General features: G+C 36.4%; 1 protein-coding gene across 1 annotated transcript; it reads left to right on the top strand.

The window, feature by feature from the left end:
* On the top strand, positions 1 to 21253 carry HHIP (hedgehog interacting protein; the record flags this gene model as incomplete). Its single annotated transcript, XM_010167570.1, has 10 exons — positions 1 to 84; positions 585 to 736; positions 1174 to 1347; positions 2690 to 2833; positions 3744 to 3865; positions 5965 to 6088; positions 6770 to 6900; positions 7510 to 7591; positions 17993 to 18141; positions 20082 to 21253. Coding segments are annotated over 10 exons (1356 nt in total), but the record flags the coding sequence as incomplete, so codon positions are not given.
* Between the last annotated feature and the right edge of the window lie 5691 nt (positions 21254 to 26944).

Genomic DNA, 26944 nt, shown 5'->3' with positions numbered 1-26944 from the left:
ACCAAGGCTGCTTATTACCTACAGTACACTAGCTATGATGAACAGACCACCATCGTTGTGACAACTGATGTTGCTGCCTCCAGGGTAAAACAAAGGTTTACATATTACACAAGCAATTTAACTGTTTTCTAAACATATTGCCAAGACAGTGGGAGTTGGCAGCCAGTACTGTGTTTTAGGTTTTGGATACTTGGATTAGAAGTGACTACTGATTATAGACCTTTTTATTTGTCTTCTACGAATTACCAGCAACCTAGTAACCCAGCAAAGAATCCTTCACAGCACTTAAACTTGTCTTCATGGCTTCCCAAAGATTACATACACAAATCACTCCACAAAAGAGGCGTAAGAGACACGTGCATAGATAACTACATAAGACAATTGTCTTGTTCTAATTCTTAAAGAGTTTCCCAAAGTGAAATGTTTTATAATCCTTTTTGTGCAGTAGTCAGGAAAGAAATAAAAGAGTTTGGGCAAAGATTATCCACAAGAAAGAAACTTTTTTTTTTTTTTGGGTTCCAGCTGAAACACAATAAAGAACATAATTAACTTCACAATTCTTTGTGTTTTTCATTTGACTGCAGGGAGGAGATGAAAGAGGACTGTTAAGCCTTGCATTCCATCCCAATTACAAGAAAAATGGAAAGCTGTATGTGTCTTATACCACCAACCAAGAACGGTGGGCTATTGGACCTCATGACCACATCCTTAGGGTTGTAGAATACACAGTATCCAGGTATCAGTTGAAATATAAAATTCACAAATTCTGTATTTCTCAGTAACCTTTTTATTTTAGTATTTCCCATTTCTAAAATGAGATATCAGATTTACAATGAGTATACTTGAGCACTTGCAGAAAAATTATTGCTGATTTTATTTCAAACAGTAGTTTTGGAACACCAGTAAGTACACTGGTTTATTCTTTTAAAGACTTTTGCTTAGTTATTCTATCATTTTTTAATAATATCTATTTCCTACTTATTGTGTATAGGCAGCAAAATATTTTTGTGAGTGCTGGAAGACTGAAATTTCTGAGAAATAATTGCCTGACATTTTTCCACCAAGTTACAATGTCCACATCTTAAAATATAATTTGAACAATTCCAGTTTATTTTTAGAAAGAAGAACAGTGATAGTGAACTGTGAAAACTGTGTTCATATTTTATATTGCAGGAAAAATCCACACCAAGTTGATATGAGAACAGCAAGAGTGTTTTTAGAAGTAGCAGAACTACATCGAAAACACCTAGGAGGACAGCTTCTGTTTGGCCCAGATGGTTTCCTGTATATTTTTCTTGGAGATGGCATGATCACTCTAGATGATATGGAGGAGATGGATGGTTTAAGGTACAAAAACCACCAATGGATAGACTTCTATTATTGTCTTTTGGTTTTGCACAGTATTTGGGGTCAGAATAAAAAAAAAAACAGCAGTTATCAGGATAAATCTTACTCCCTCTTCCTTTACTAATCCCACCATTTTCAGTGCCTGGATTTAGCAAACTGCTGATTTTCAGAACAGTCTTACTGCTTAAATACATCTTGTAGTTGTGTGCTATCAAACTATTTACATTTTGGAGCCCTCACCAGCAGATCCAATTGTATTTAAGCACAGACTTATTTTTTCCAAACTATTATTCTAGGAACAAGGCCAGAGTCAATTATAACACTGTATCACTCAGGAAAATGTCTAGAGAACATATGAAGCAATCCTACTTCCATTCTACCTAGACAATATTCTTAACCTGCTTTTTCCCTCAGTTTTATTATGCTCTGTTTGAGTTGCAATATTTGCCTTAATTTAGGGAAAGTGTGGTGAAGACTGTGAGACTTTACAGACCTAAAAGGAGTTGCTATGCTCAGAGGCCTCTTTGGCTCAGCAGAATAGCAGGTGCTCCTGCTCTTAGCAGTGGGGATATACTTAAACACAAGACCAGATAGTAATTCTAATATTTGATTTTAAATTAATGTAAAACAAGGGGAGACTGAAACAGTCATGATCAAGGAATCAATTTAAATATCACATCTATTCATGTATGTAAAAAGAGTTTTGATGTTCTTCTACCCCTCTGACATTCTTGTCCTTCTCCCTTCCTCCATCACAATCGTGAATGGAAGTCAAAACATTTTACTCTGTCCTGTTTCATGCAACAAGAAAGTTCTGATTCTTTACAAAAATACCAAAATCTTCATTCAACCAATAAAATTACTTTCTTTCTTAAAAGAAAAAAAAAAGTATAATTAATCTTTGGATTGTGCTGTGACTAGAAATCATTGAATTCAAGAGTAGGATTCAAAGTGTTAGCAAAATGCATTGTGTAACCATGTATTGATTATATCCATAGTTACTCTAGAGAAGATACAGTATAAAAGAGTTAATAGCCTTACATTTGAAGCCATAAAACAATGGTGATGTATGGAAAGTTGCTCTTATTATCAAGTTGCTTCCCAACAGCATGGTCAGAGCCATTCCTGTATGCACATAACAAGGCAACATATTGGCCAAATGGAATCTTTGATACGTTCTGCTACTATTCTTTGAAGTTGCATGTACCATAAAACCAATGTAGATGTGATTATTCAGTGAAGTGGGTGGCTTATTTTGCTGGTTCATTGTTGTATTATATGGATTAAATCTGCCAGTAAAATACTTTTAAAAAACAATTCCTTTATCCTCCAACTTTCCCAGTGATTTTACAGGTTCTGTATTGCGCCTCGACGTAAATACTGACCTGTGCAACGTCCCTTATTCCATACCACGGAGCAACCCGCATTTTAATAGCACAAACCAACCTCCTGAGATTTTTGCACATGGACTCCACAATCCAGGCCGGTAAGTAAGTTACAATTAAACTGAATTACTCTGGAGTAGATACTGTTTTCAACCCGAAATCTTTCATACAATTGGTTAGCAAAATTTTAATAATAAAGGCACCGGTGAACTTGATAAATAACTTCCACTCTTCCGCCTCCACATGTACGTCACAAACAAATGTACATTGGCAAAGGGGAAGGAGAAGAGAACGCACAACTATTACAAGTCAAGACTGAAACGACAGAAACAAAGTGTGGGATTTTAGTTTTTAATGAATAATAAAATTACCTTTATGAAAAAAGAGAACTTAAAGCAGAGAGTTGGTAAAGTACGGCTGAAATGGGAATCTGAGAAATTAGAGCAGTAGGATTTGACTGAGAAAAAAGGGCACATGGAAAACAAATGAGAACATCTGGTGATATCTAAACAATAACAAGGAGGAGAACAACGCTTTAACTAAACAACACATAATTCAGCAAATTAGGTGGGTGGTAGTACTGAAGTGACATTTAAAGTCATGGTTTGAAAAAATTCAGAAAGTCGAGTTGTTCAGATAAGGAGTTGATTCTTGGACTTTTTAACAGTCCAAAATTCCTACACCATATAAGTCAACTCATTTAGCTTGGTTAAAGCACTACTCGTGTCAGGTGCTATTGAGCAGAGTACAGTATATCACCAGGAAAAAAGTAGTTTTACTTCACATTATATAAAAAATGGTGCAGGGATGGGAAAGGTATGTTATCTCTTGTGTCCAAATCTGACCACTTCTCAGGTATTTTGGCTCAGTATGAAATAGGTCCCTCAAATGAGCAGGCACCACAAAGAAACAATAATCCTTGTTTTATATGATGCTTTATACTATTGATAAATAATCATACATTACGAGCTCATCTATCTTGAGGATTTTCTTATATTTTTTGTTTTACAGATGTGCTGTGGACCGCCACCCAACAGATGTAAACATCAATTTAACTATACTTTGCTCAGATTCAAATGTAAAGAACAGATCTTCAGCAAGAATCTTACAAATAATCAAGGGTAAAGACTATGGTAAGTTCCAGACAGGGTAAAGCTTCTGGGAACAGTCGGTTTCTATGCCCATGGAATGATAAATAGAAAGCAGAAAAAAATAGATAAAGGTCTGTATAGCCATGATAGGTTACTTACTGCATAGACAGGATAGGTATCCTACAAAAGATAGAACTTACAAAAAGTATGGTACAAGCAGATTAAAGATGCAAGACAAAACAAAATTTAAATGACTCAACTTTGTTCTTGTTGGTGTCCAGTATAAGGTACATAAGATTTAAGAAATATGACAGTTGCTAGTCTGTCAAAGATTTCACTGTTGCTGCATATGATGGCTCATGAAGAAAAGATTCGGGAATATTAGGAAGTGATGAAAATGTATTTTTAGCCATTCACAGAATCACAGATTATTTGGGATTGGAAGGGACCTCAAAAGATCATCTAGTCCAATCCCCCAATTCACAAATGACCTTTTAAGATACAGAACAGAAACCTCATGTAATGTGCCAACTATAATGAAAAAAGTGAGACAGACAACAACAGACCACAACCAAACAGGTAAATGACTGAGCTCTGTTTAAATGGTACTAAAAATCAAAAACTTAGAAAAATGCACTATGCTACTACTTCATAATAAATGACTATCTTAGATTAGATTGCAAAAAGATAAACATACTCAGTTAGGGACTTAAGATTTTGAAGTGTTTCATATGCTCTCTGAATCAGTGTGATCGTCAGTCACACTTTTAGTTTAATGTTTAACTCTGATACTCACTAAGACCGCTTGCTAGTTCAGGCAAACCAGATGACAGTTACTCTGAGCTGTCACCTACCTTGGCTGACCATTTAGCATCTTGTAAATTCGTGATGGTAAAGGGTGATAGATGCCAAAGGTGTGGAAAGGCATCCCTGGAACGTAGCATTTTCTGGTTTTATTCACATGCCTAGTTCTCCCACCTGTACTTTACTTAAAAGCAAAGCAGCTGTGCTGGCTAGTACAGTAGTACACAATAGTGTAAGGCAATTGTTCTACTTTAGTTATTGCATGTATTTTCTGTGTTCATTTTATAAAAGCCAAACCAAAGAATAGCATTTGGTAAACCTCTGCTCCAATGGAATTTTGACTGCATCTTTACGGCAGAATAAACTAAGCATTATTGTGTCTACCCAGAACAGCTTGCCAATATTAATACTAGCCTGTGGGTCAATTGCTTCAATAAAAAGAGTTCGGCATCCTTTTCTCCCACATAAAATTTCAGCTCTTACTCCTGTAGAATAATCTGTGAAGTTCATTTATCAAAGACTTGCAGATAGCCCTCTGACTAAAAAAAACTTTCCTATAAAACAAAAAGGTCTGTTTCTGTTGGCTGTGGCTTCAATTTAAATTTCTGCGGTTAGCATGTCAACTTGAGCCTACTTTTACACTAAGCAGTATTTGATTGCACGAATAGGAACATCTAAACTGAAAATTGAAGACATTACTTGATATGATTAAACTATGCAGTTTCGTAAAAAAAGAAAAAAGCATGTGTAGGAACTGCCACTACAACCGCAGCATAAAATAAATTACCACAAGAAGCTACGGCCAGCAATACTAGTGTTTTACGGGACATAACACACATACTGTGTTTAAAACTGTGATTTGGAAAGAGTTTCTCAAACCATTGAATGGCTTTGAAAACACTTTATGCTGAAAATCACTGGAATTTCTGCTTTTAGATACTGGAAGGACTTTACAGTGAAGGGGGTTTAATTGTATTCCTGAAGTTCAAGAGATCCATTCTGTGGACCGTACTGACACTTAAAAGTTAATAGCAGTAATCACATCAACTTCAATGAAAGTCTGACCTAATCCTCACATAGTTTTATTCTCCCAGCCTGTGCACACGGAAGAAAGCAATTATAGCCTCTCCTATCTAAATTCCTAACCAAATGTTTCACAAACAGCCTTTGTTGTAATTTTCTGATTTTTAAAATGTTTCATTTCCAGCAACACATCTTGAATTTTGAGGAATGTTTAAATGGAATTAACCTCTATTCCTAAAGTAGTAACATTTTCATAGATGTGAATCAAAATATAAAACTGCATATGATCTAATGCTACGCTAGTTCCTTTTTAGAAAGTGAGCCTTCACTTTTAGAATTCAAACCATTCAGCAGTGGATCCTTGGTTGGTGGATTTGTCTATCGAGGCTGCCAGTCTGAAAGACTCTATGGAAGTTACGTATTTGGAGACCGCAATGGGTAGGTTTCTCATAACTCACTCTTGAACAAAACTGCATATAAGGTGTATTTAGTTATTCAGCTTCCTGTATAAAGGAACACCAACGGTCTTAGATATTTTGTCACTTAGCCAGTTTAGCGGTGTGACAATGCAGATTCTAAATTTGGAAATAAAATAGCACAGCATTCTAATGAATGGTGACATACGTAACATATCTGATCCTTGGAAAAAACTAAAGATAGACACATCACGGTACTCTCAAGATTTTAGTTCTACAAACACTTACGTGTATCATTTACATTATGATGGGAATAAATATTAATTGTGGAACTGTTCCCCAAACAGGTCTAACTGGTAAGACATTGACAGCTTTGGGGGTTTTATGGAAACATCACTGATGGAGCAGAATGAATGTTTTCATAATGAATGGGTATAGTTTTCCCATGCTGAATAGCTCAGTATTCACAAATGGCTATATAGTGTAGCTTGAACCCAATTTTGCAATGTTTGAATGACAGGAAGGGGAATGCTGTGCTTTTTAAGCATCTGAGAAATAACAGGCAGGAATTCATAAGATGATGAACTGCACAGGTGTATCTATGGAGCTACTTGCAGCAAGTGTTTACTTATTTGTCTGGACAGTGAAAACTCTCTATTCAAAATGTAATATAACAATTTGCTTTATGTGTTTTTGAATATAGAAATTTTTTAACACTGCAACAGAGTCCTGCAACCAAACAGTGGCAAGAGAAACCCCTCTGCCTTGGCAACACCGGTTCATGTAGAGGTTTCTTTTCAGGCCCTGTCTTGGGATTTGGTGAAGACGAATTAGGTAAATAGGAAAAAAAAAAAAAAGTTACTAAATCATAAGCCTTATCAGTAATGCTTGCTGAACTATTCAAAATTATAGCAAATGTTTAAACAGAAGAAATCTAAAGGCTATCTTTCCTTTGCCAAAGCTGCCTACACTGTTCTTAGCTATACCATAGCAGCCTTGTAAGAACCGAGAAGAGAATGGGGTTTTGGAAGGGGCAAAGGTCCTTACTATCTCTCGCATTCTGTGAACTGTGTCATTCACTATGACACGATGTGTCATATTCTTGCTTTTACTCCCAACATTACAGACTTAAGGGGCAAAGACATCGCATGAGCAGACTGATCCCCCTCTTCTCCCTTCCTTCCCCCTTTTTTTTTTTAACAAATTCTACAGAATATGAAACAAAAACCATGCATGATAAAGTATCTTTCACATTTTAGCATTAATTTGGGAAAAGTGCTTATTTAAATTTTGAAATAGCAATGATTCTGTTGTATATTTCAGTGATGAGTGTTTCTTCTAAAGTCATTTAATCTCATCTTGCACATACAACTAAATCACAGAAATCATGTATTTGACATCTTGGAAAGGAGAACTAATTTATTGTTCTGGTTTCTTTAACAGGTGAGGTTTACATATTATCAAGCAGTAAAAGTATGACACAGCCTCACAGCGGAAAACTCTACAAGATCATTGACCCAAAAAGGTGAGCATTGCATTTCTCACTGAGATCAGTCTTTCCTTCAACAGGCTAAAAACCAAAAGGTAAATGTCATTCTTTCTGTGTAGCTGAATTGTGCAATACTGACATTCAATAAGAAGGGAAATTCTCAGTGCAGGGGACTTCTTAAAAGCAAATGTACCATCAGCATCAGCAGCAAGCAGAATAGATTCACTAAAATTAATCATTGTCTCATAGAAAGTGAATGTCAGAACAGAGGTGTAACCAACACTAATTTCTGGAAATTTTTACTCTTCGACATCATGGCAAATGCTGCCCACTTTCCCACCTAGATTCACATTCTTTGAATGTTTCCACAGAAGTGTAGACTTATTTAATGTGGAATCATATGGACCAGTACAGGTAAAAGATGCTCCTGGTAGTTCTGAAGCTGAATGACTTGTAGGCACCACAGAGGTTACACAGCATCAATGGAAGCCAGATGCTGGAATTCTCCCCAGTGCTACTGCTTCCTTCCCTGCCACTGCAGTGGGACAGTGCACAACGGGAGCTGGCTCAAAAGGGTAGTACTGGCTGACAATACCTACTCTGTGTACTGAAAAGCTACTACAGAAAATATTTTGACAGTACTAGTGAGCAGAGAAGCTATCCCCCGGCTAGTTCCAGTCTCACCTCCTCAATTTCAGTTTTGCCATAATCTCTGAGGGACAGATTCAGTCTTTCCCAAACATCCATAGTATAGGAAATACCACAGAAGAATACAGAAGGTTGAATCCTCGGTGGGTGTGAATTGTCACTGCTTACTAGTTTTCAACATCCTTCCTTACCCCTGCCTTTACCTGTCCTACCCTGGGGAGGTTTGGAGCACCAAGGAAGGAAACCTTCTGTCCTTGCACCGTTTGCAAAAAATACACTAAATTCTTTAACAGTTCTTAAAGCACTGTTTCCAAAAGGCTTATAAATTGCACTCAAATGATTTATAAGACACAGAATTAATATGATTGTTTTAATTATTTAGACTAATTTACCAGTTGTAAAATGAGGATAAATGAAAAATATCAAACCAGAATTTCTTGAGATGTGATCACTTTCAGGTTCTTTGCAGAGCAGCTAGAGCTATGAAAATATTAGGGGATCTGGAAAGACTGGAAAAAGCCAGTCCCCAACATGACCTGGGGGCCCCAGTAACAATAAGAGAAGATGACTAGCAGATACTCACTTTAGCTGGAGAAACACCATTTTCTTCATGATGGATCTTACTGCTCTAAGGACTGTGGCATGTAAAGATATCACATCCACCCTGCAAAAAAATCCAGCAATTAACACAAAATGAAACAGCCAAAAGAAATTAAGTTTGCTGTATTAATTACTTTGACCCCATCATACTCTGCAAAAGCAACTGCCTATTTGTTCAGCATCTACTTCAGCAGGCTTCCCCCTTAGCACCATAAACAGTTAGGCTGGCATTTTTGGTTTTGCTATTGACTGTTTAAGAGCGGAATTTATTTTCTTGTCAGAATTAACATTCTAAAAATTGTTATTGGGACAAAAAGTTAATTCAGTAATAAATTCATTAAATTGGATGCACACTGTACTGTAATTTACAGTAGTGTTTTATAATTATACCATCCCAAACCTATAGCAAATAATTTGGAAGCAGATGTTACTGCAGGTTAGTGCACTCTGTCAGTCAAGGTTATTATGTATGTTTTATTTATGCTTTCTGGTATTAAAAACTTTTTTTTTTTAGAACAAAACTTGCCATTCTTACTGGGATTGTTTAGTCTGTTGGTGTATGGTTTTAAGTGAATTTTACACCCTAAATCCACTATTAGTATCTAATTACATGGGGCTGCCTTGTTTGACCTCGGCTTTTTGTTCTTGTTACCTCTTCCAGTCGGGTGGTCTTCAGCTGACGTACCTGAAAGGCCAGACCTCCCATTGCTGCACTCATGGTTGGCTGTTTTCATGCATGGAAAAGGGTCAAGACTGTGTTTGGTTACTGGTGAAAGTAACCAGAAAACTATAAAATACTTTTGTAAATTGGCACACAGTTGAAATTAAACAGACTGTGGCAACGGGACAGAGTTTTTGGTAACGCTTTTTAGAAACATGGGAGAATTTTCATTCAGGCAAAGTTTTGAGTTTTGTTGTTTTTCAATCTCACACCATTGCATGCTTTTAAGTGAAAGATAATGAGCATTGCAGCTCTATTTACCATTTCATGCTGATTTCACATTACACACATAAATAATTTAAAAATTCCATAACTTTGGCAAATGTTCATGTAAAGTGTTACTAACAAAACATTGTTATTCACATGCTAATTTTTTTTTTTGCATGCTAATATTTTGTTGCTCCTTTTAATGTCTTCTCCATGGTATGCACCATACAAATACATCAAATATAGGTGGTAAACCCTAGCACAGTAATCTTTCTAGAACACAAAATAAAGACACTACAGGTGGGCTTTGAGCATCAGGTATAAATAAAGTCATAAAAGTATTGATTTGTCATGTCTCTAGAAATTAATTACTTAGTAACAAAACCCTGTGAGGAGTGGCCCCTGGAAGACTCATCAATTTGCAGAGAGTGCCTTCTATGCATGAGGCACTGTAAAAGAACAAAATTATCATTCCTTGTGGTAGCCCCTTGCTGGACATTAAAAACTTCATGCAAAAAACAATCTTCTGGTAGTGGTCATTCATAAGCTGCTGCAAGCTTATGAAATTATTATTTTATTCTAAGTAATTCTAAGTAATAAGTGTTACATGAAGAAGCAGGATTTGGTTTCTTTTGATCTTTGTAGAAAACTACTGCATAATCAAAGTTGTTCTCAAACATAACTGGTCTCAAATATAGCTTAAGAAAGAAACCTCCTACTTGGATACTGCTAGCAGTAAAAAAAAAAAATGCAAAAGAAGTGGGCAGGTTAAAACAGTAGAAGATCTGAAGACGGGGATAATCCAGAGAACCCTTTGCCTTCAATCCAGACAACCCAATCTGTCTTCAATAATCAGCAGTGGGAAACTCCTGTCCTAAAACAGTCCTTCACATGTAATAAAAATGAGGTGTTAAACTGAGGTGATGTACAACAAATTGATAAATATGATCGAAACAGGTTCTGAATCCCTCCATCATCAAGGCAGTTTGAAACACAGAATTCAAGTTACCACAGGAAACTCAAGTACTTCATGTCAATAACTAAATAGCCTTGCATCAAAAGCACAGAATTAAATAATCCTTCTCTTTGTAACAAGGTTGTTATAACGATAGATTAGTACGTAGGAGCTCTTAAACAATGAAGTGATAAATCAGAAACAGAAAAGTTAAAAATTAATGTAAAAACCAAGTATGTGAGGTGCTGTAAAACACACGTGTACTACCTATCACCAAAACTGAGTAGAACGAAGAGCATAGGTAATACCATATTTAGCTTTGAGACTGGAGGAGATGTGCAAAACCCTAAGAATTATGTAAAACCAGCACTAGGTAAATTAGTTAAAAGAGCAAACAAAAGAAGAAATTCTTAAGTTAAAACCATGTCTCTGGTTTTAACCATTCTTTGATGGTTAAACAAGTAAACTACTTTCAAGGGTTAGGAACTAATGAGAAAGTGTAGGGAGAGAGACTTACATAGTTCTCAACTAAAAGGTAGGCTTAGTCAGATGTCCTGAAGACCAGTGCAAATACTAGCATTTTATAAATTGTCTTTCTGACCAAAAAAGAAAAACTTTCTATTTTCTAATCTTCTGGTTTAGAATTTTTCTGTCTCTCTTTCTGTAACTACAAATACATATTAATACTAATCACAAAAGCATTGATGAATGCATAGGAAAAATAACTACGTAAACAGTGATATAGAAAATGTGTATAGGTACAAATATTCTGGTTGGTCAATAACAGGGAAAAGAAAAAGTAATCATTTTCTAGCATGCTGAGAGGAGAAAATCAGTAGGCAATATTAAAAATGCACATTTAAATAAGAAATATCTGTTGATAGGTTCATATCAGCTGTAATTTAAACACTATTACCAGCTGTTCTTTGAAAACCATAGACAGGGACAGATTAAGAGTGAAGAAAATAAACTTTGGAAGGTGGCAGAACAGCCATAATATGGCTTTGTAAGTCTTCTTTTAGAATATTTCTATTACGATCACTTTTATCTCTAAGCAAATTATAGATAATATGAAAGAGATTCAGAGATTCAAACTGACGGACAATGCAAAAGATTCCCATTTAAAAGATGAGACCAAACCCAGAGAAGTTTCTGGGGCAGTCACGCAGTGCTGTATCTGCTGTGAGGTTTTAAGTGTTTGGCACTGTGGATGCCGTGATTCCAAAGAGGATGAACAATTCTTTTGACCAGGATGGCTCACTGGAGCCAGCAGGTGATTTTTACAGAAGAGGGCAGAGTTTAACTAAGTAACCTCACACATGTAAGAAGATTTCCTCTTTCTCACCTCAAAACACCTTATAGATTTGGATTTCAATATGTTTCGTATCAACAGCCAGAATAGCTGCTTTCCGTTGCACTGAAACTTGAACTTGATTCAAACCATCACACTCCTCTTTCATGCCCCTCCAGAGTATGTAATTCCACTTATCATCCTTTCCATCATCACCTTCTGGGATTTCTGCTAGTGGAGAGTATTTCCAAACAGACTGATTTCATACACTACGGGACAATATCTACCTCATTCTGACATTGTTCGGGCTCCTTACAAAAACATTGGTGATTTTATTTTTTAGTATGAGTCAAGAGTGTTTGATAGAAGAAAAGCATTTCTGAAAGCGTAGCCCTCTTCAAGACTCTAATTACTACGGAAATGGAAACTCAGAAACATATGGTATTAGACTAAACTGCATCAAGATACTCAGTTCTGCTGGGTTATAGATATACTCTGAAGCTACTCCTGGAAACTCACTGCAGAATGAGCCAATTTTGTTGGTGAATGCTCTCACCGACACAGGTGGGCCATATGATTTCTTTCAGTTCAGAAAGTTACTAGCCCTTAAGTCATTTGAGGGAATGGAAAGCCAGAATTAATGTCTAATTATGTTTAGTTTAGCTGGAGCATGCAAAATTCTTATCTCATTTACCAACCCACATGCAGTTACTATTCCCATAAGAGACACTAAAGAGAAATTAGAGCTCTTTGCTAATACCAGGCTAGAGAGTTTCACTTTACAGAAATACTTCACAAAAACTCCTTTGTAACCGTGATGGAAAAACCTAAGGATTTTTTTCAATCACATCACAGCTCACTGACTGTAAAAGTTTTTGTTTTGGTTTGGGGTTTTTTTTTTCTTCCCTTTTTTTAGCCTTTCTAGCATCGGCTATTAAGGAGTTCTCACTTTTTATCGCTTTATAAGGAAAAAACAGCTCAGTTTATCTTTTGCTTATTTTCTAGAGCCTGCAGGAAGCCTCTGCCATCCTAAAGAAAGTCATACATAATAGACCAGCTTTAGCCCAGTAAGCCAGTCTTTCCCAATTCATCAGTCAAAGTGTTATGCAAGTGCCCCCCTAAATTGATAAATTCCCACAGTGCCTGTTGACCCAGCTGCCAAGTGCTCATGCAGCAGGTGTTGTTTTCATGACCACCCTGACAGTAATACAAACTGTTTAGCAGTTGCATTGACCTCTTAGCTATTAACATTGATACAGGCTTCACTAGGGACTAGTTTTCAAACATGACAGAATTTCTTAAGACTAGAGGTCATGAACAAGTATACCATATAAGAATAAATTTGATATGCTGCTGAGTTTAAATCTTAAAAGCTGTGAGTTTTTTCCACATTATTCCCATGTAGTAAATCTGGAGACAAGTAATGAGCTTTTGGCATCTCTCCCAGGACTAAAGGTACACTTTTTAATTTTAGAAGCTGTACCTGAAGAGATGCTATATTTATTCTATGACAAGTATTAAATTTAGTCTATGACAAGTAGTGAAACAAAATTATTTTTTTCTTTACATTTTCCCTTATAAAGGGAAAAAACCCAAACAACTAATGCACAAATTTTGGTGATATACTTAAGGATCGTTCTAACACCTACCACATTATGTGCAGTTAATTGAAGCATAACATTCTTTCCATGTATTTTGTACCACAATCAGGATTTCTACATCTGTGTCTTTTGTTTGAATTTGAACATCCAGGGTTTTTTCTCACATCAGTGGGAAAGTAGAGATTTTTGATACTGTGTTAAAGGCACGATGGAGGAATTGTTTTCTGTTCAGTACCATTGTATTACTGCTGCATTCGACCCTCCATTTGCATTGATTTATGTATGTCTGAGTTACAGGCTAGTGCATACTGCAACTGAATCACTCTGTGCGTTTAGCGGAACTGTGAAGAGATGCACTAAAGATCCCAAGCAGTTCCAGTATGAGTTTTAATCTGTTAAAGCATGCTAGACTTTTCTATGCCTCTAAACTAACAGTACAGTCTACTTTCTCATGCTAGCTACAGTAATGCAGCAAAAATTATTTTACACATCGTACAGTCAAGAATTCCCAGCTCACTGCACACATCAGCGAAGGGACCCAGCGAGGGCCCCAGCCCCCAGTCCAAATTTTCCTCCATGTTCCATACATTTAGAGTTGTTACACAGTTTCATGAAGGCATGTTTTAACAAGCAAGATATACTGTACTGTACTGTATATATGAACAGCTCTTTAAGATAACTAGAATTGTACAGACCATATAAATAGTCATTATCAGCTACATTTTTGGCTGACTTTCTGTGGACCAAATAGTGCTTACTGTAGGAGTAATCAAGCTGTACCCTTTAGAGTTTTATAGATTGAGGGAGACAAGGAAAAAAATTCTCTCCAGCCCACAGTGTGTCTCCATCTATTCCCCTCCATTTTCCATGTCAAGAGACACAGCAAAGCACTAGCTATATAAACAAAATCATAGGCTTGTCTAAGTGCTGGAAAGATCAAGTCCCAGCAGTCATTTTCAAGACTTATGTTATCTTTGTGAGATTCAGCTCAACTTATGCTGAGCCTGAAAATTTCCACCCCTTTAAAGCCTGAAGAATGCAAAGTGTAAGTATGGTGGGGCAGAGACTTCCTCTTGATACGTGTTGGTACCGTAATGGCGTTCAAATGCTGAGAAAGAAGTGTGGCTTTTCCCATAGTACAGCGAAGGAAAACCAGTAATTCTTCTCACACACAAGAAGGAATCTGCTGCAGCTGCATTTGTATTCCTCTTCTCCTAAGGCACTCTGCCAACCAGAATTTTTTCCATCTTTGTTTCTACTCCACCCCACCATTAATAAATATTATCCAAGGCTGATGAGTGCAAGTTATTGATTGATGGTAGAATAAAAAGCAAGGTTATATTCACAAGTACCAAGAGCACTAGAAAACTTTAAATCACAAAAGTGACCAGCCATGCTTTGCTGGATACAAAAAAGTATGATTTCTGCCTCCCTAATTAAATGCAAATAAAAAAAGAACCATATATTCCAGGACTATCATAGAAAAATAATTTACATCTATTAATAAAATAAATCATTATCTTCACAAATAAAATATCTCCGTGACCTATGAGGTCATTCTTTGCAGAGGATATGCCACTGGAGCTCTTTTCCAAGAGATGCTCCAGGAGACTGAGGTTACGCTTCCCGCTAAACATAGAACTGTACTTGTATTTGAGCAAGAAAAAAAGAAGACTCCTGTTTAAAGTAACTTGAAATGGTCTTTAACAGAGACAGATGAAGAAAGAATGTTGTCTCCTATGCAGCTGGCTATAAAGAAATCAACTCAAATTTAATTATTTTTTTCCATAGGTAGGAATTAGAACACAGATCCTTTTACTTTAAATTTGAACAAGTCTCCACTGCAAATCATATCATTTTGTAGAAATGTTTCCAAAACAGCTTTGCCTGTGAAAGTTGCATATAATTTTTAAGTGTAGAAACTTAACCAGATCATATGTAATGCACTCATTACTACAGAACTGGAATTTCTTACAGGTCAAAAAAAAAATAATGCATTATATTTAAAAGACAGCTGTGGAAATATGTAAACACAAAACCCGAAAGGGTTTCAAATATGCTGCGTGAAAGGTGTCAAAACATGTTTCAAAGCCCTTAAAAAATACAGGACCTTAAGTCTGATTCTCAGAAGTGCATTTGAAATCAGAACTTGGTTCTACACTAAAGATGCATCTACACATTCTTTCTGTCCTTAACGTCTTTGGGGAGCCAGTTCTACTCTATGGATGTTTAAATAATCATGGTAGCAATTAAGACCGAGCAGAGAAAGTGCTACAGTGAAACAAACCAGTGAGCCTGTACTCTATTACTGTGTTTCAAAGAAAAATGCAAGAAACCCTGTAATGTACCATTAACAAGCTGCATGCCAAAATGCAGGGGCGGGGTGGGGAATGTCAGGCCAGGCAGCTAGTGAGGGACTTCTATAACATTAGATATGAGTGCTTATTTGTCTTAAAAATTATTTTACCCTATCTAATATTACTTTGAATGGCCTCATTGTGCATAGAAATATATTTTTAAAATCCTACTAGAACATGGGGCTTCACTGATATCTTAGAAGCCATGAGTTCAACTAGTAATTTTATTTTCTTTAGCTTAATTTTTTTCCTCAATATTTATTCTGATGTTAAAACAGGAGATAAACAAGGGTGCCTAATTTTTCTTCTCTTTTTTTTCTGCCAATGTTTTCTGCACCTCCATCAAACCCCTTCTTTCTCAGACTCCAAAGACTATCCTTTTCTCCACACAGGAGTATCAATCTAGGATTTTAATATCTGGCAGGGTAGTCAGTGCACAAGTTGCTATTCCAGCTATTTGCATGTAATTGGGGTTTTAATGGTGATGTCAGTATAACGAACAATGTTATTTTCTATTCTATCTCATACAATTTTGTTTTGGTTTGTTTTCATTCTAGCTGAACACATAGTCAAGGTTTCTCTGAGCTCTCCACAAAACCTTTAGAACTTTTGTCCTGCAAATTTCAAATAATTTAAACTATCACAATGACAGTACTTCAAATTATGTCCTTAAGAATGAATAATTTTGTATTTGTCATTAATTAACTTAATTTGCCATTACGCTTCCATTCAATTACTTCTTTAGATGTCTTGGGAGATCCTGACATTCTTTCCTCAACTTATTCCTGTGCAATCAAACCCACAACAGAGACAAAACATGGTACCTGTACTGGGAACCTATAGGCTTGTGATAATCCTATCAGTTTCTAGCTGCTGAACATAGACAGTAAATAAAATAAGTGGTCAGCATGATGACATACAGCTAAATTAAAAAAAAAAATCTAAAAAACCATTGAAAGTTGTATGAACAAATAAGGCATGCTTAAGTTAAAACACTGAAGTGTTTTACACACTTAACACTACAGAAGGAACACTACAGTTCCTTCTTTGTTAAGGAAGATAATGCTGTGCTTTTGTAAATAAAAAAGGCTACTGGAAATGCAAAATATTTTGTAGAGACTGGCAGAAAAAATTGCATTACGTAAAACTTGGCACCAGGAAGCCCAACAAAAAAAAACAGTTGGAGAAATATTTTAAGTCAGCTGAACTAGTTTCCTTCATGCATACATTTCACAGAATGACCCACAGAGCAGCTGAGGTTGGAAGGGACCTCTGGAGGGCACGTGGTCCAATACCCCTGCTCAAGCAGGGCCACCTACAACCAGTTGCCCAGGACTGTATCCAAAGCTTCTGATTCTCTCCAAGGGTGGAGACTCTGCAACCTCTCTGGGCAACCTGTGCCAGTGCTTGGTCGCCCTCACAGTGAGAAAGTCTTTCCCGATGTTCAGATGCTTAAATAAGCATTTAGAATGCATAATCCAAATAACATTACACAAAAATACGGACATAAAAAATCTGCACTGCCAAACTGAATTTGTAGACAGAGGTAATACTTTCACAAAATTCTTATGCATGTTATAATGTGTGACATAAAACTTACTCTTCGGTTTACTCTTCCCAGCATACAATCACAAATATAAATCAGCTAGAAAAGCAAAAAGAAACCATCAGATTCTGGACTGAATTATATGAGTATTTGTGCTCTCTGAAGAAAAGCCACACAATCAGTAGAATTTATCATGTCTAATAATGATATTATCTAGAGATATATGCTGCCTGTGATAAGCTCTTCAGCAAGCTGGTTTTGCCAGGTTCAAGCTTAAAGAATTCTCAAGGACCATTATTTAATCTTGTAGGTCTCTAAAGGCAGTTATTTGAAAGAATAGCAAATCACCCTGTATTTTTCTGGAATGTGACAGGTCATCTCTATGTTGACGCGTGTTTTTGAGAAAAAAAGCAATCCCCTTAGAAAACAGATTTCTCCCACTGATAATAAAAAAACAAAGCTTGATCCTGATTTTTAACTATCTATTTGGTTCATATATATTTTTATTCAGGCCTTTAGTCCCTGAAGAATGCAAAAGAACAGCTCAGTCTGCACAGATACTGACATCTGAATGCTCAAGGCATTGTCGGAACGGGCACTGCACTCCCACAGGAAAATGCTGCTGTAATCAAGGCTGGGAAGGAGAGTTCTGCAGAACTGGTTCGTATATAGATTCATAGCCACAAGTGAAAAAAGCAGTCACATGTCATAATTTGCTTTTAATTATTTGCTGAGAGAGATTTTCAATATATGTCATTGATCATCAGTTCTAAGACAACGTTAAAGAAATACTGATGTCACGAGTTGTAGGAGAAAAATAAGTCTTTAGATGAGTGCAACAGTTAAAACATCTAATGACCTGTAAACCATTACAGAATGCAATTAATGGCATAAATATGACAGACAATAGTATTCTCATTTTTTCACCAAGACTGTGAAATTGTGTTTGGACATTCAGCTTCCACCTGCAGTGTTATCATTGTCAGTGTCAAATTGGAGTACCTTGCCAGGAAAGGTGATATATCAGACCTGCAGGTCACTATTCCATATTTTGCACTTCACTAATTTAATGCAAATACTTTAGTGCTGGTACATGCTTACTTTTGATCCTACAAAATAAAATGGCTCCAGTTTGTTAAAGAGAATTCTACGTACAACTGATCGCAAAGCTGCTAACAATCAGAATGTTGTTGTGATCTATCATTAATCGCAGTGCTTTTATTAAGTCCTATCTTGTTGCCGTAGTGTATCTTTTAAAAGTCACTTGAAAAAATGACTGTCATCAAACTAGATGTTGGGTATGCCACCAAAGGGGTGAGGTGAATGAACAGAGATGTTCTAGGTTGGACCTCAAGCTACTATTATAATTTAAATAAGAAAATATACCTTACGAGGCATCAGTTTCCACCTACAGTCATTAAGAAACTCATGAATAAAATCAAGAACCCTGTTTTTAAATAGTGTATTATAAATGCCTGTAAACCATTATTATAGCTTTATTGTAATAGACAACATCGAACAGCAAAATGTCTGTAAAAATAAAGATACACTGTATTTATTACAGTGCTGTGACTGTACCCTAGAAAATATTTCCACATCTGTTAGTTGATTGTTAGTTTTGCTAACACTGGCAACAATTTAAAACAGCATTTATATTTTAAAAACTTAAGCAAGATGATGATTAACCTCGAACTCTATAGGTGAATCATCAGGCACCTGCCAAAGAGAGAGGGAAAAACTTTGAATCTTAACTAACTGATAAAAGCTGTCAAAAAATACTCTGGTTCTTTTTTTTTCTAAAGGGAGTTCAATTTTGTTCCAAGCGTAAATGATTCAAGAGCCAAAGGAGTGCATCTCTGTGGTCAGTTGCAGTCTGCTCTGCTAAGGAAAGTGTGTAGTGCAGAACTCTTGCATGTACAAGGGAGTTTACCTGAGATTAGTACTTGCGAGCTTGGAGGTGGCCAGGTGCTAAAATGTCTCACCAATTCAGGATTTTTTTGGGTTGCCACCATGAGAAATGGGATGAGGTAGACCACCAGTGTTTGAAGATCTAGATGTGCTGTATGTCTTGTTTTCAAATGTTAAGACATTTGGAGCCTAAAGTCTTTTGAGATGCGTCTTCTATGCACTCCAAACCCAAGCATGATTATGAGAGTTGCACATTTTTAAAAACCTGCTGTTTGAGTTTCACCATCTGTTCTGGGTGGTGTCCTCACAGACATACAAGATTACTTCCTCCCCCTAATATTCTAAAACTTTTGAAAATGTGGTTACAAAACTGCTAACCTGGCAGAGGTTGCCCAAGGAAGTTGTGGATGCCCCCTCCCTGGAGGTGTTTAAGGCCAGGCTGGACGAGGCTTTGAGCAACCTGGTCTAGTGGAAGGTGTCCCTGCTGATGGCAGGGGGGTTGGAACTGGATGATCTTTAAGGTCCCTTCCAACCCAAACCATTCTATGATTCTATAATATTTCGTCCTTTCTATTCTGTTTTTAATTGATGTGCTTTATAAGTTTAGAAAAGCTCTTAATGAACGCGTATAGTATCTTGTCAGTTTGTGATGTTCGAAACAAATTAGAAAATCACTGTTTTTCTACCCACAGCAAAATGTGACCCAGCCTGTCGACATGGAGGTGTCTGTGTAAGGCCCAATAAATGCTTATGTAAAAAAGGCTATCTCGGCCCCCAGTGTGAACACGTGGATAGAAACATCCGAAGAGTGACAAGGGCAGGTATTCTTGATCAGATCCTAGACATGACATCCTATTTGCTGGATCTAACCAGCTATATTGTATAGTTTCTGGGACTATTTGGAAACTACACATTCAACGGGCATTTGTTTTGAATCCTGTCATTTTTAAAAGACTGTTATCCTGCAACAAATACCGGTGATTTGATTTACTTTATTAATTTAAGTATAATATCCACAACTGTGCAGATAAATTCTTCGTATGTGTGTAAATATTCCTGTACGTCTCCACAGACATACCGAGAGCCAATATGTGCACACATACACATGCACGCACTATCACAAATACGGTATTACAGCTAGTGGAATTTTTTTTTTAATATTTATTTCTTCATGAGAAATAGTTTACAAAGTAATTCCACTGTAAACCCCATTTCTGTCAAAGGACTTTCATGGTGTCTTAATGGATTCTTTGACATCCCAGAAATCTCATGTCTGTACCTATCTGATTATAGCAATAAGAGAGCAGTTTTCAAACATGGCTGTGTAAACTGCTAGACTTAATAAAATCCAGTTGTAACAGTTTCCAAGGTGAACTGAATTATATCATCAGACAGTATTTCAGAACTCCTTCATGCATTCCTATCTAGGCAATTCATTGTAAGACTGTAACCTTCACCTTCATCAATGTAACTCTATTACAGAATGTTACGCATTTCTTTATCTAGCATAGATGCAAAAATCTGGTTATCGCAGCTTAATATCAAGATCGTTTCCAGTGTTTAATAATTAAATTATATTCACATATTCCAAAACCAGTCATCCTAGAAGGTCTGCTTTTTATCATATATTTTATTTAACGATGGGCACTGGGTTCATGTTACATATTTATATTATTTTATTTTATTTTTATAATATAGACATCACCTAGATGAGACAGCTTTACCATGTCCTGTAAAATACTAAAGTTACATTTTTCACCAACTTAATTGGAAAGACGGGGAAAGAGAGAGCACACAAACTTTTTCATGTGTTGTGGATCTAATCTAGAAATGTATCCTTGTGTCAACTTGTATTCATTTACGACGGATGAAAAAAACAACCACCAACCAATCATAATAAAATCCCAGCATATGTTAAAAGTGTTCATAAAGCGATTCTCACTGTAACAGGACGGGCCAGATTACACACGAGTAGACTGCTGCCAATTTCACACTGAACGGATGGTCCCTGGACGACAGCTCACATGAGCACGTGTTGGCTGTGTAAGATGTCACTTGTACAAATCGTTTAACAGTTCTTGCCAAATGTGGTTCTAAGTGTAAATGTTCCTTGAAGAGCTAACATGAAATTGAGTCTTTGTAAATGTATCAATAAATACAGTGTACATGCTATAGTCAGGTTTTCTAAAGTATTAATAGATTAATTAGATGTAAGTTCAGAACTGGTCTCCTCTTATCTCCAGCTCTAGGGCACTATTGGCAGTTTCTCTGCTCACTGCTTACCAACTATCAGATTTACTTTGAACTACCTGGCTTTTATAAAATCTTCCTTATGAACAGTAAGGAGAGTAGCCCCAGTGCACACATCCTATGGTTCTTAGAAGCAGCTGCTCATGCGTCAACGATTTACCACACTTTAGGCAATAAGATCGAAAAGACTTCAGCCATATTACTCTCCAGTAGCAAATTACCTCTCCAAGGCAGTGACGTGCAAGAAATTTTTCTTTATACAAAGTTGTCAGTCTTCATTTAGTATTAAATCTGAAAGTACAACATGACTGATACTTGCATTTCTCTGTCTTACACATTCCAGCTCCGAGGAACAGAAAATTACATTTGCCTTCCATATATGTTTGCCTGGGTTTCGAGTGACCTCATGCCAAATGGAAATTGGTTGAGAAATCTTGGTCAAGTGCTCAGCGAACAATGGTCTGCATTAAAAAGTGCATGCATAATTTTGCACAATGTAGATTCAACTGACAGTCCATTGAAAGACGTCTCGGGATTAAATGAGCATGAAGACCAAATTGCCCTCTCACCCCAGAAAAGGGTGGTCCCTTATAGTCACACGAACACTTCATTGGCTAAGCAGTGTGACCAATCTTAAAATGAACCCTGCGGTAGCATCTGTAGGTTAATAGTGGCTCTTTGTCTCCGCTGCATTCTGCCTTCAATCTTTCCCCTGAATTCCATCACAAAAAGTTTTACAATTAAAAAATGTCCTGACAACCAGTTTTGTAAACTGACCTTAACATCTAATCTTTCCTTATTTGACGTGGGTGACAAAAATGTGGACTTCTCATCAATGAGCCAGCTGTCTAAATCTGTCAAATAGGGCAGTTTTATTACACTCTTCATAATTGGCAAAGCAAGAAAGTAACTGAAGTATTTTAGCAACAGTTAAATATCTGACAGAGATAACATCTTTAACACCTTATTTAATGAAATATATTTATAAATAAACCAAACTCTAACTCCACTGTGACACGTTATTTTCAAACACCAGCTGGGGAGATGTGATAGTTCTTTTCTCACCGCTTAGTTCCTGGAGACTTAAAAAATACCATGAACAGTATCTAAATTGAAGATCCCAGTAATATATATGCCATAGTCATGGAGAGAAGGAATAACAGTTATTTTAGAGTTTTGATCTTAATAATAAAGACAATTTATTTTACTAGTGAAATCAGAAAATAAAACTCCAGTAAAAGCTAAGAATTAAATCCAGACCTCATTCAAATCAATGGCAAGAAAACCACATCGGCTGTGCTGCACCTAGAAAATTGCTTTCAAAATTTAAGCAAAATACTTCAGTTTACTTTATGAAAAAAAAAAAAAAAATCTGTTCGAGTCATTCCATCAAAACTTCAAATCTAAGAAGTAATCTAAGTGAAGATTAGAGAGAGGGGGGAGATAGTTTGTGGAAAGTGTTTTGTTTCATTTTTAAATCATCTTTTACATCATGTGAAAGCAAGCATCTGCATTAAGCCCACACGGGTACATAGGAAGTCCCAGTGGAAGAGAAGTATTCTTTAAAAAAAGACACACAAAAAAATCCTAGCTGCTTATTTTTCAAAAGAAATTATACTGTTAAAAAGAGTGAGTAAACCCCAGGCCTAGCCACCCAAGATGCTGATATAAAAAGGGCAACTGCAGTAATTGCCCTGAGAATTGGCATACAAAAAAAAGGGGGGGGGGGGGGGGGCTCTGTAGAAAGCCCGTTGCCAGTTAGGTCATTCTGCAGCCATTCTCACACAACCTCCGAGAGTGTCCCAGAATAAAACTGAGCTTATAAATGAAACTAGATAAATGAGGCAATTAGATAAGGGCCTCCAGAAAGGATTTTATGTATGTGTTCAAGTTGTCTCTGTCTCTCTCTCTCCTAATCTTTTATTCCATTCATTTCTTCCTTTATTCAGAGATACTGCCTCTCTGTTCCCAACACTTTGTACATTTCAAGCATTCTTTGAGGCTTTCCACTGTTACAAGAGCACAAACATACCTGTTGCAAGAAACATAACTCTGTTCCTGATGTCTGCTGGTTTTCAACCCTCGTTTCATTATTTTGGGACAGAAAACCTTAATCTTTCTCTTTTTAAATGCCACTGATCAGAAAGAAGGCATATTATTAGAATACAAGGATAAATGTCTTTACTCCATTGATAAGTAGGGAGACAAAAAGTTCTTATGTAAAATTAGCTCCAAATTCTTTAACTCCATTTCAGAAAAACAGTAAACTCATTTTTCTAATGCATCCAGTAAGAAATATTAACTCAAACCCTCCCCCTGAAGGAAATAAATTTCTTCCATTAATAGTCAGGGACTCAGATGCAAACCCTTTCTACCTTTAAATCCTCACAGGTTATTCTATTTCATGCAAATAAGTGTAAGTAAGTTAGCTATAAATAAGAGTATAAATTATGTATCACCAACATGACACTTCTGCTTATCTCCTTTCATTCACTTCTTCACGTTTTGGCTTTGCAGCTCCGTCCTTTCTAGAACCACAGCAAACATCAATAATCCCTGGTTGCTGCAGGTGATGCTTATTATTTTTGAAACTCCCTAATAGATGTGTACATCAAAGAGGCTTCCTAGCAGGCTGAGGTTTTTATCTTTTGATCATTGACTTCTAATACTGTATCTTAGCAGGACATTTGCAGTTCAGGAATACAAGCCCCAAGCAGCTCAGCCTTCAGGCCGTGAAGCTTCAGCCACAGACTAGAACTGGAGGAAAGAAGAAAGCATTTGGTCACTATACAATCATCATGCTTATCAGAAAGTTACTCATTTCAATCCAATAATCAGATGCCTCAAGTAAAAAGCAGAATAATATTCCTGGGATGATGATGAAATGTTGCTTTTTCACTATACATGTTCTCTGATCTGGGGTTAGAAATGAGGACTCTTTTATGTACAAATATGCAAAATGGAGATTCTGAAAACACTTATGAACAAGTAATTTTTCACAGGTGTAAAGTCCCATTAAGGTGAAAAAAAATATTTGTACATATAATTTTACTTGCATCCATGAAATAGGCATTTATAAGATTGGTTCTACATGGAAAAAACAACCCTGAGGACATCCCACCCTGTTTATTTTTCCTTAATTATGTAAATCCTTTAAAAGACATTAATACGTTTTAATTTACTATGCTTTAGTTGAACTGTATATCAGTTTAATTAGGAATGATACATTTTGACGTTCTGTCCAACCTAAAAGGTGATCTTTGTCTCAGAAAAAAAACAGAAGAGAGTCATGAAGTAAATAAAAACAATTTTTTCCCATTTTGCAATATTTAAAATTGTCCAATAGTTTATTTTTGTCATTTAGAATCCAAGAATCTCATCCAAAAGACAACCAAGCCTTTAAATTTATTCTAATCCAAATTTTCAGAAAATATGTACAAAATAATCTGGGCTCTGGCTACAAAAAACCTGATAAATATTTGAGATTTGCTCTGTTTCAGCTAAAAAACAGGACAATATTTCCAGAAGAAATTTCAGGGCAAAAGGTTGTAGAAACGTTAAGAAAAGTTCAGACCGTTTTGCTGAAGCGTTCATTCTTTTCAACAGCAGAGTAGTTCAGTGAAACAAGACACGTGTAGTTTTCAGGATATAGGTGTGAAACTGCAGAAGCCACCTGAAAGCTTAGTACAGGATTACTTTAATCTTTGAGGGCTTGACTCAAAGTCCATTGATGTCAACTGAAAATCTCCTATTGACTTCATTAGTTACAGGATTAAATCCTTAAAAGATATCCACTTAGCTGGCAGAAGATCTTAACTTCAGACATCAGTGCACACATGACCTCTCCTGTGTCTGCATCTGCAGTCATTAGACACACCAAGGTTTTCTGGGTAAGGCTGCAGATTCAGCCCTGCATAACGCCCTACGATGCATTTCCTACTTAAAGACGTACGGGGCATATCCAGGCCTCTTGGGTTTCCTTATAGCTACTGCCAACAGTTACACGAGGGCTCTGTTACATCTGATACTTCTTTAAAAACGTTGAGCAATTAGCTCACTGTTTTTTTTTTCTTTTTCACAGATACATATGCTTATTTCAAGTATGCAAACATATCCCACTAAGCAGGAAAGTAATTAAAATACCAAGTCAGTGGCCCCATTTTATGAAATAGTCGTAGTAAGACAGGGCCCAAAGTTGCCCCCACAGATGCTCACAAACATCCACAGAAGAGTTCCCCCAACTCTTTTGAGCCCAGTATTACAAGGGCTGAATTCAGCAGCATTAGGCACATTTTCAAACCTTTCTTCCTGTATTTAATAGGAATGCTGTAATACTTAAATCAAGGCTATATCCTAATCCAAAAATGTTGTTGTCACCCTTACTAATAAGGCTAGTAAGACTGAAAGCGATGAGACTCCTCAGTCCTGAGATGACAGTAAGTGATTACGGGGTGGGACATGAGCAGGCGTTCTATAGCTGCGTGCTGGGCAACGGGACGGCCACTTGCCTTTGTGCTCATTGATTTCAATCATGACTCTGCACACAGAGTTTATTGTGCTATAACATGCAAAATGTCTAAATAATCTTAGCACAGCTGTTAATTCTGTATAGATTTACAGTGGACAGACCGACTAATCAGACTGTATTACTAATGTTTTATCTGGGAAAAGAGAAACATTACTATTTTATAGCGCTGTACAAGTGGTTCAACTGACACATCAATATTTTGCCTTCAGTTCACTCAGGAGTTATTAATAATTACTAATTTAGTCTATATATCAGCAAAGGATTATCATGTTGTCCCGTAACCCAAAGAAAACTCCCATAGGCTTCCACAGAAATTGTTTCTTCACTTTACACTGTACAGTTTGATTTGAAAGCCAAGTAACACACCTGCTTAGCAGAGCTCTCAGTACTGAAAATATATCATTCTAGTGATCATTTCATGCTATAGGAATTCACAAAAAAAAAATAATATTCTGTGTTATATACATTTAATGTATATCTTTACCTATTGCCTACTGTATACATACTGGCTTCCACAATCAAAAATGTCAGAAATGAATGCTAAGAATGTTCACAATCAGCAAGCTGCATTATTGGAGAAAAGTTTTATTTCTATTGATAAAAAAAAACTTTCCAACTGTTATAAGAAATCAGTAGGGTCTCCCATGTATCATATAGTTAAGTTCCTCTTACAGTCTATGAGATTTTACTATTTATTTTCATTTTGCAATGAAAAGGAAGTGAAAAAATATTTAAATGAAAAATTGCTTAAATTCCCAGGAAAATTCAAAAAGAAGG

Source organism: Antrostomus carolinensis, unplaced genomic scaffold (genome assembly GCF_000700745.2).
Source record: "Antrostomus carolinensis isolate BGI_N321 unplaced genomic scaffold, ASM70074v2 scaffold10025, whole genome shotgun sequence".
Taxonomy (NCBI): Eukaryota; Metazoa; Chordata; class Aves; order Caprimulgiformes; family Caprimulgidae; genus Antrostomus; species Antrostomus carolinensis.
This window is presented reverse-complemented; position numbering and strand designations above follow the sequence as displayed.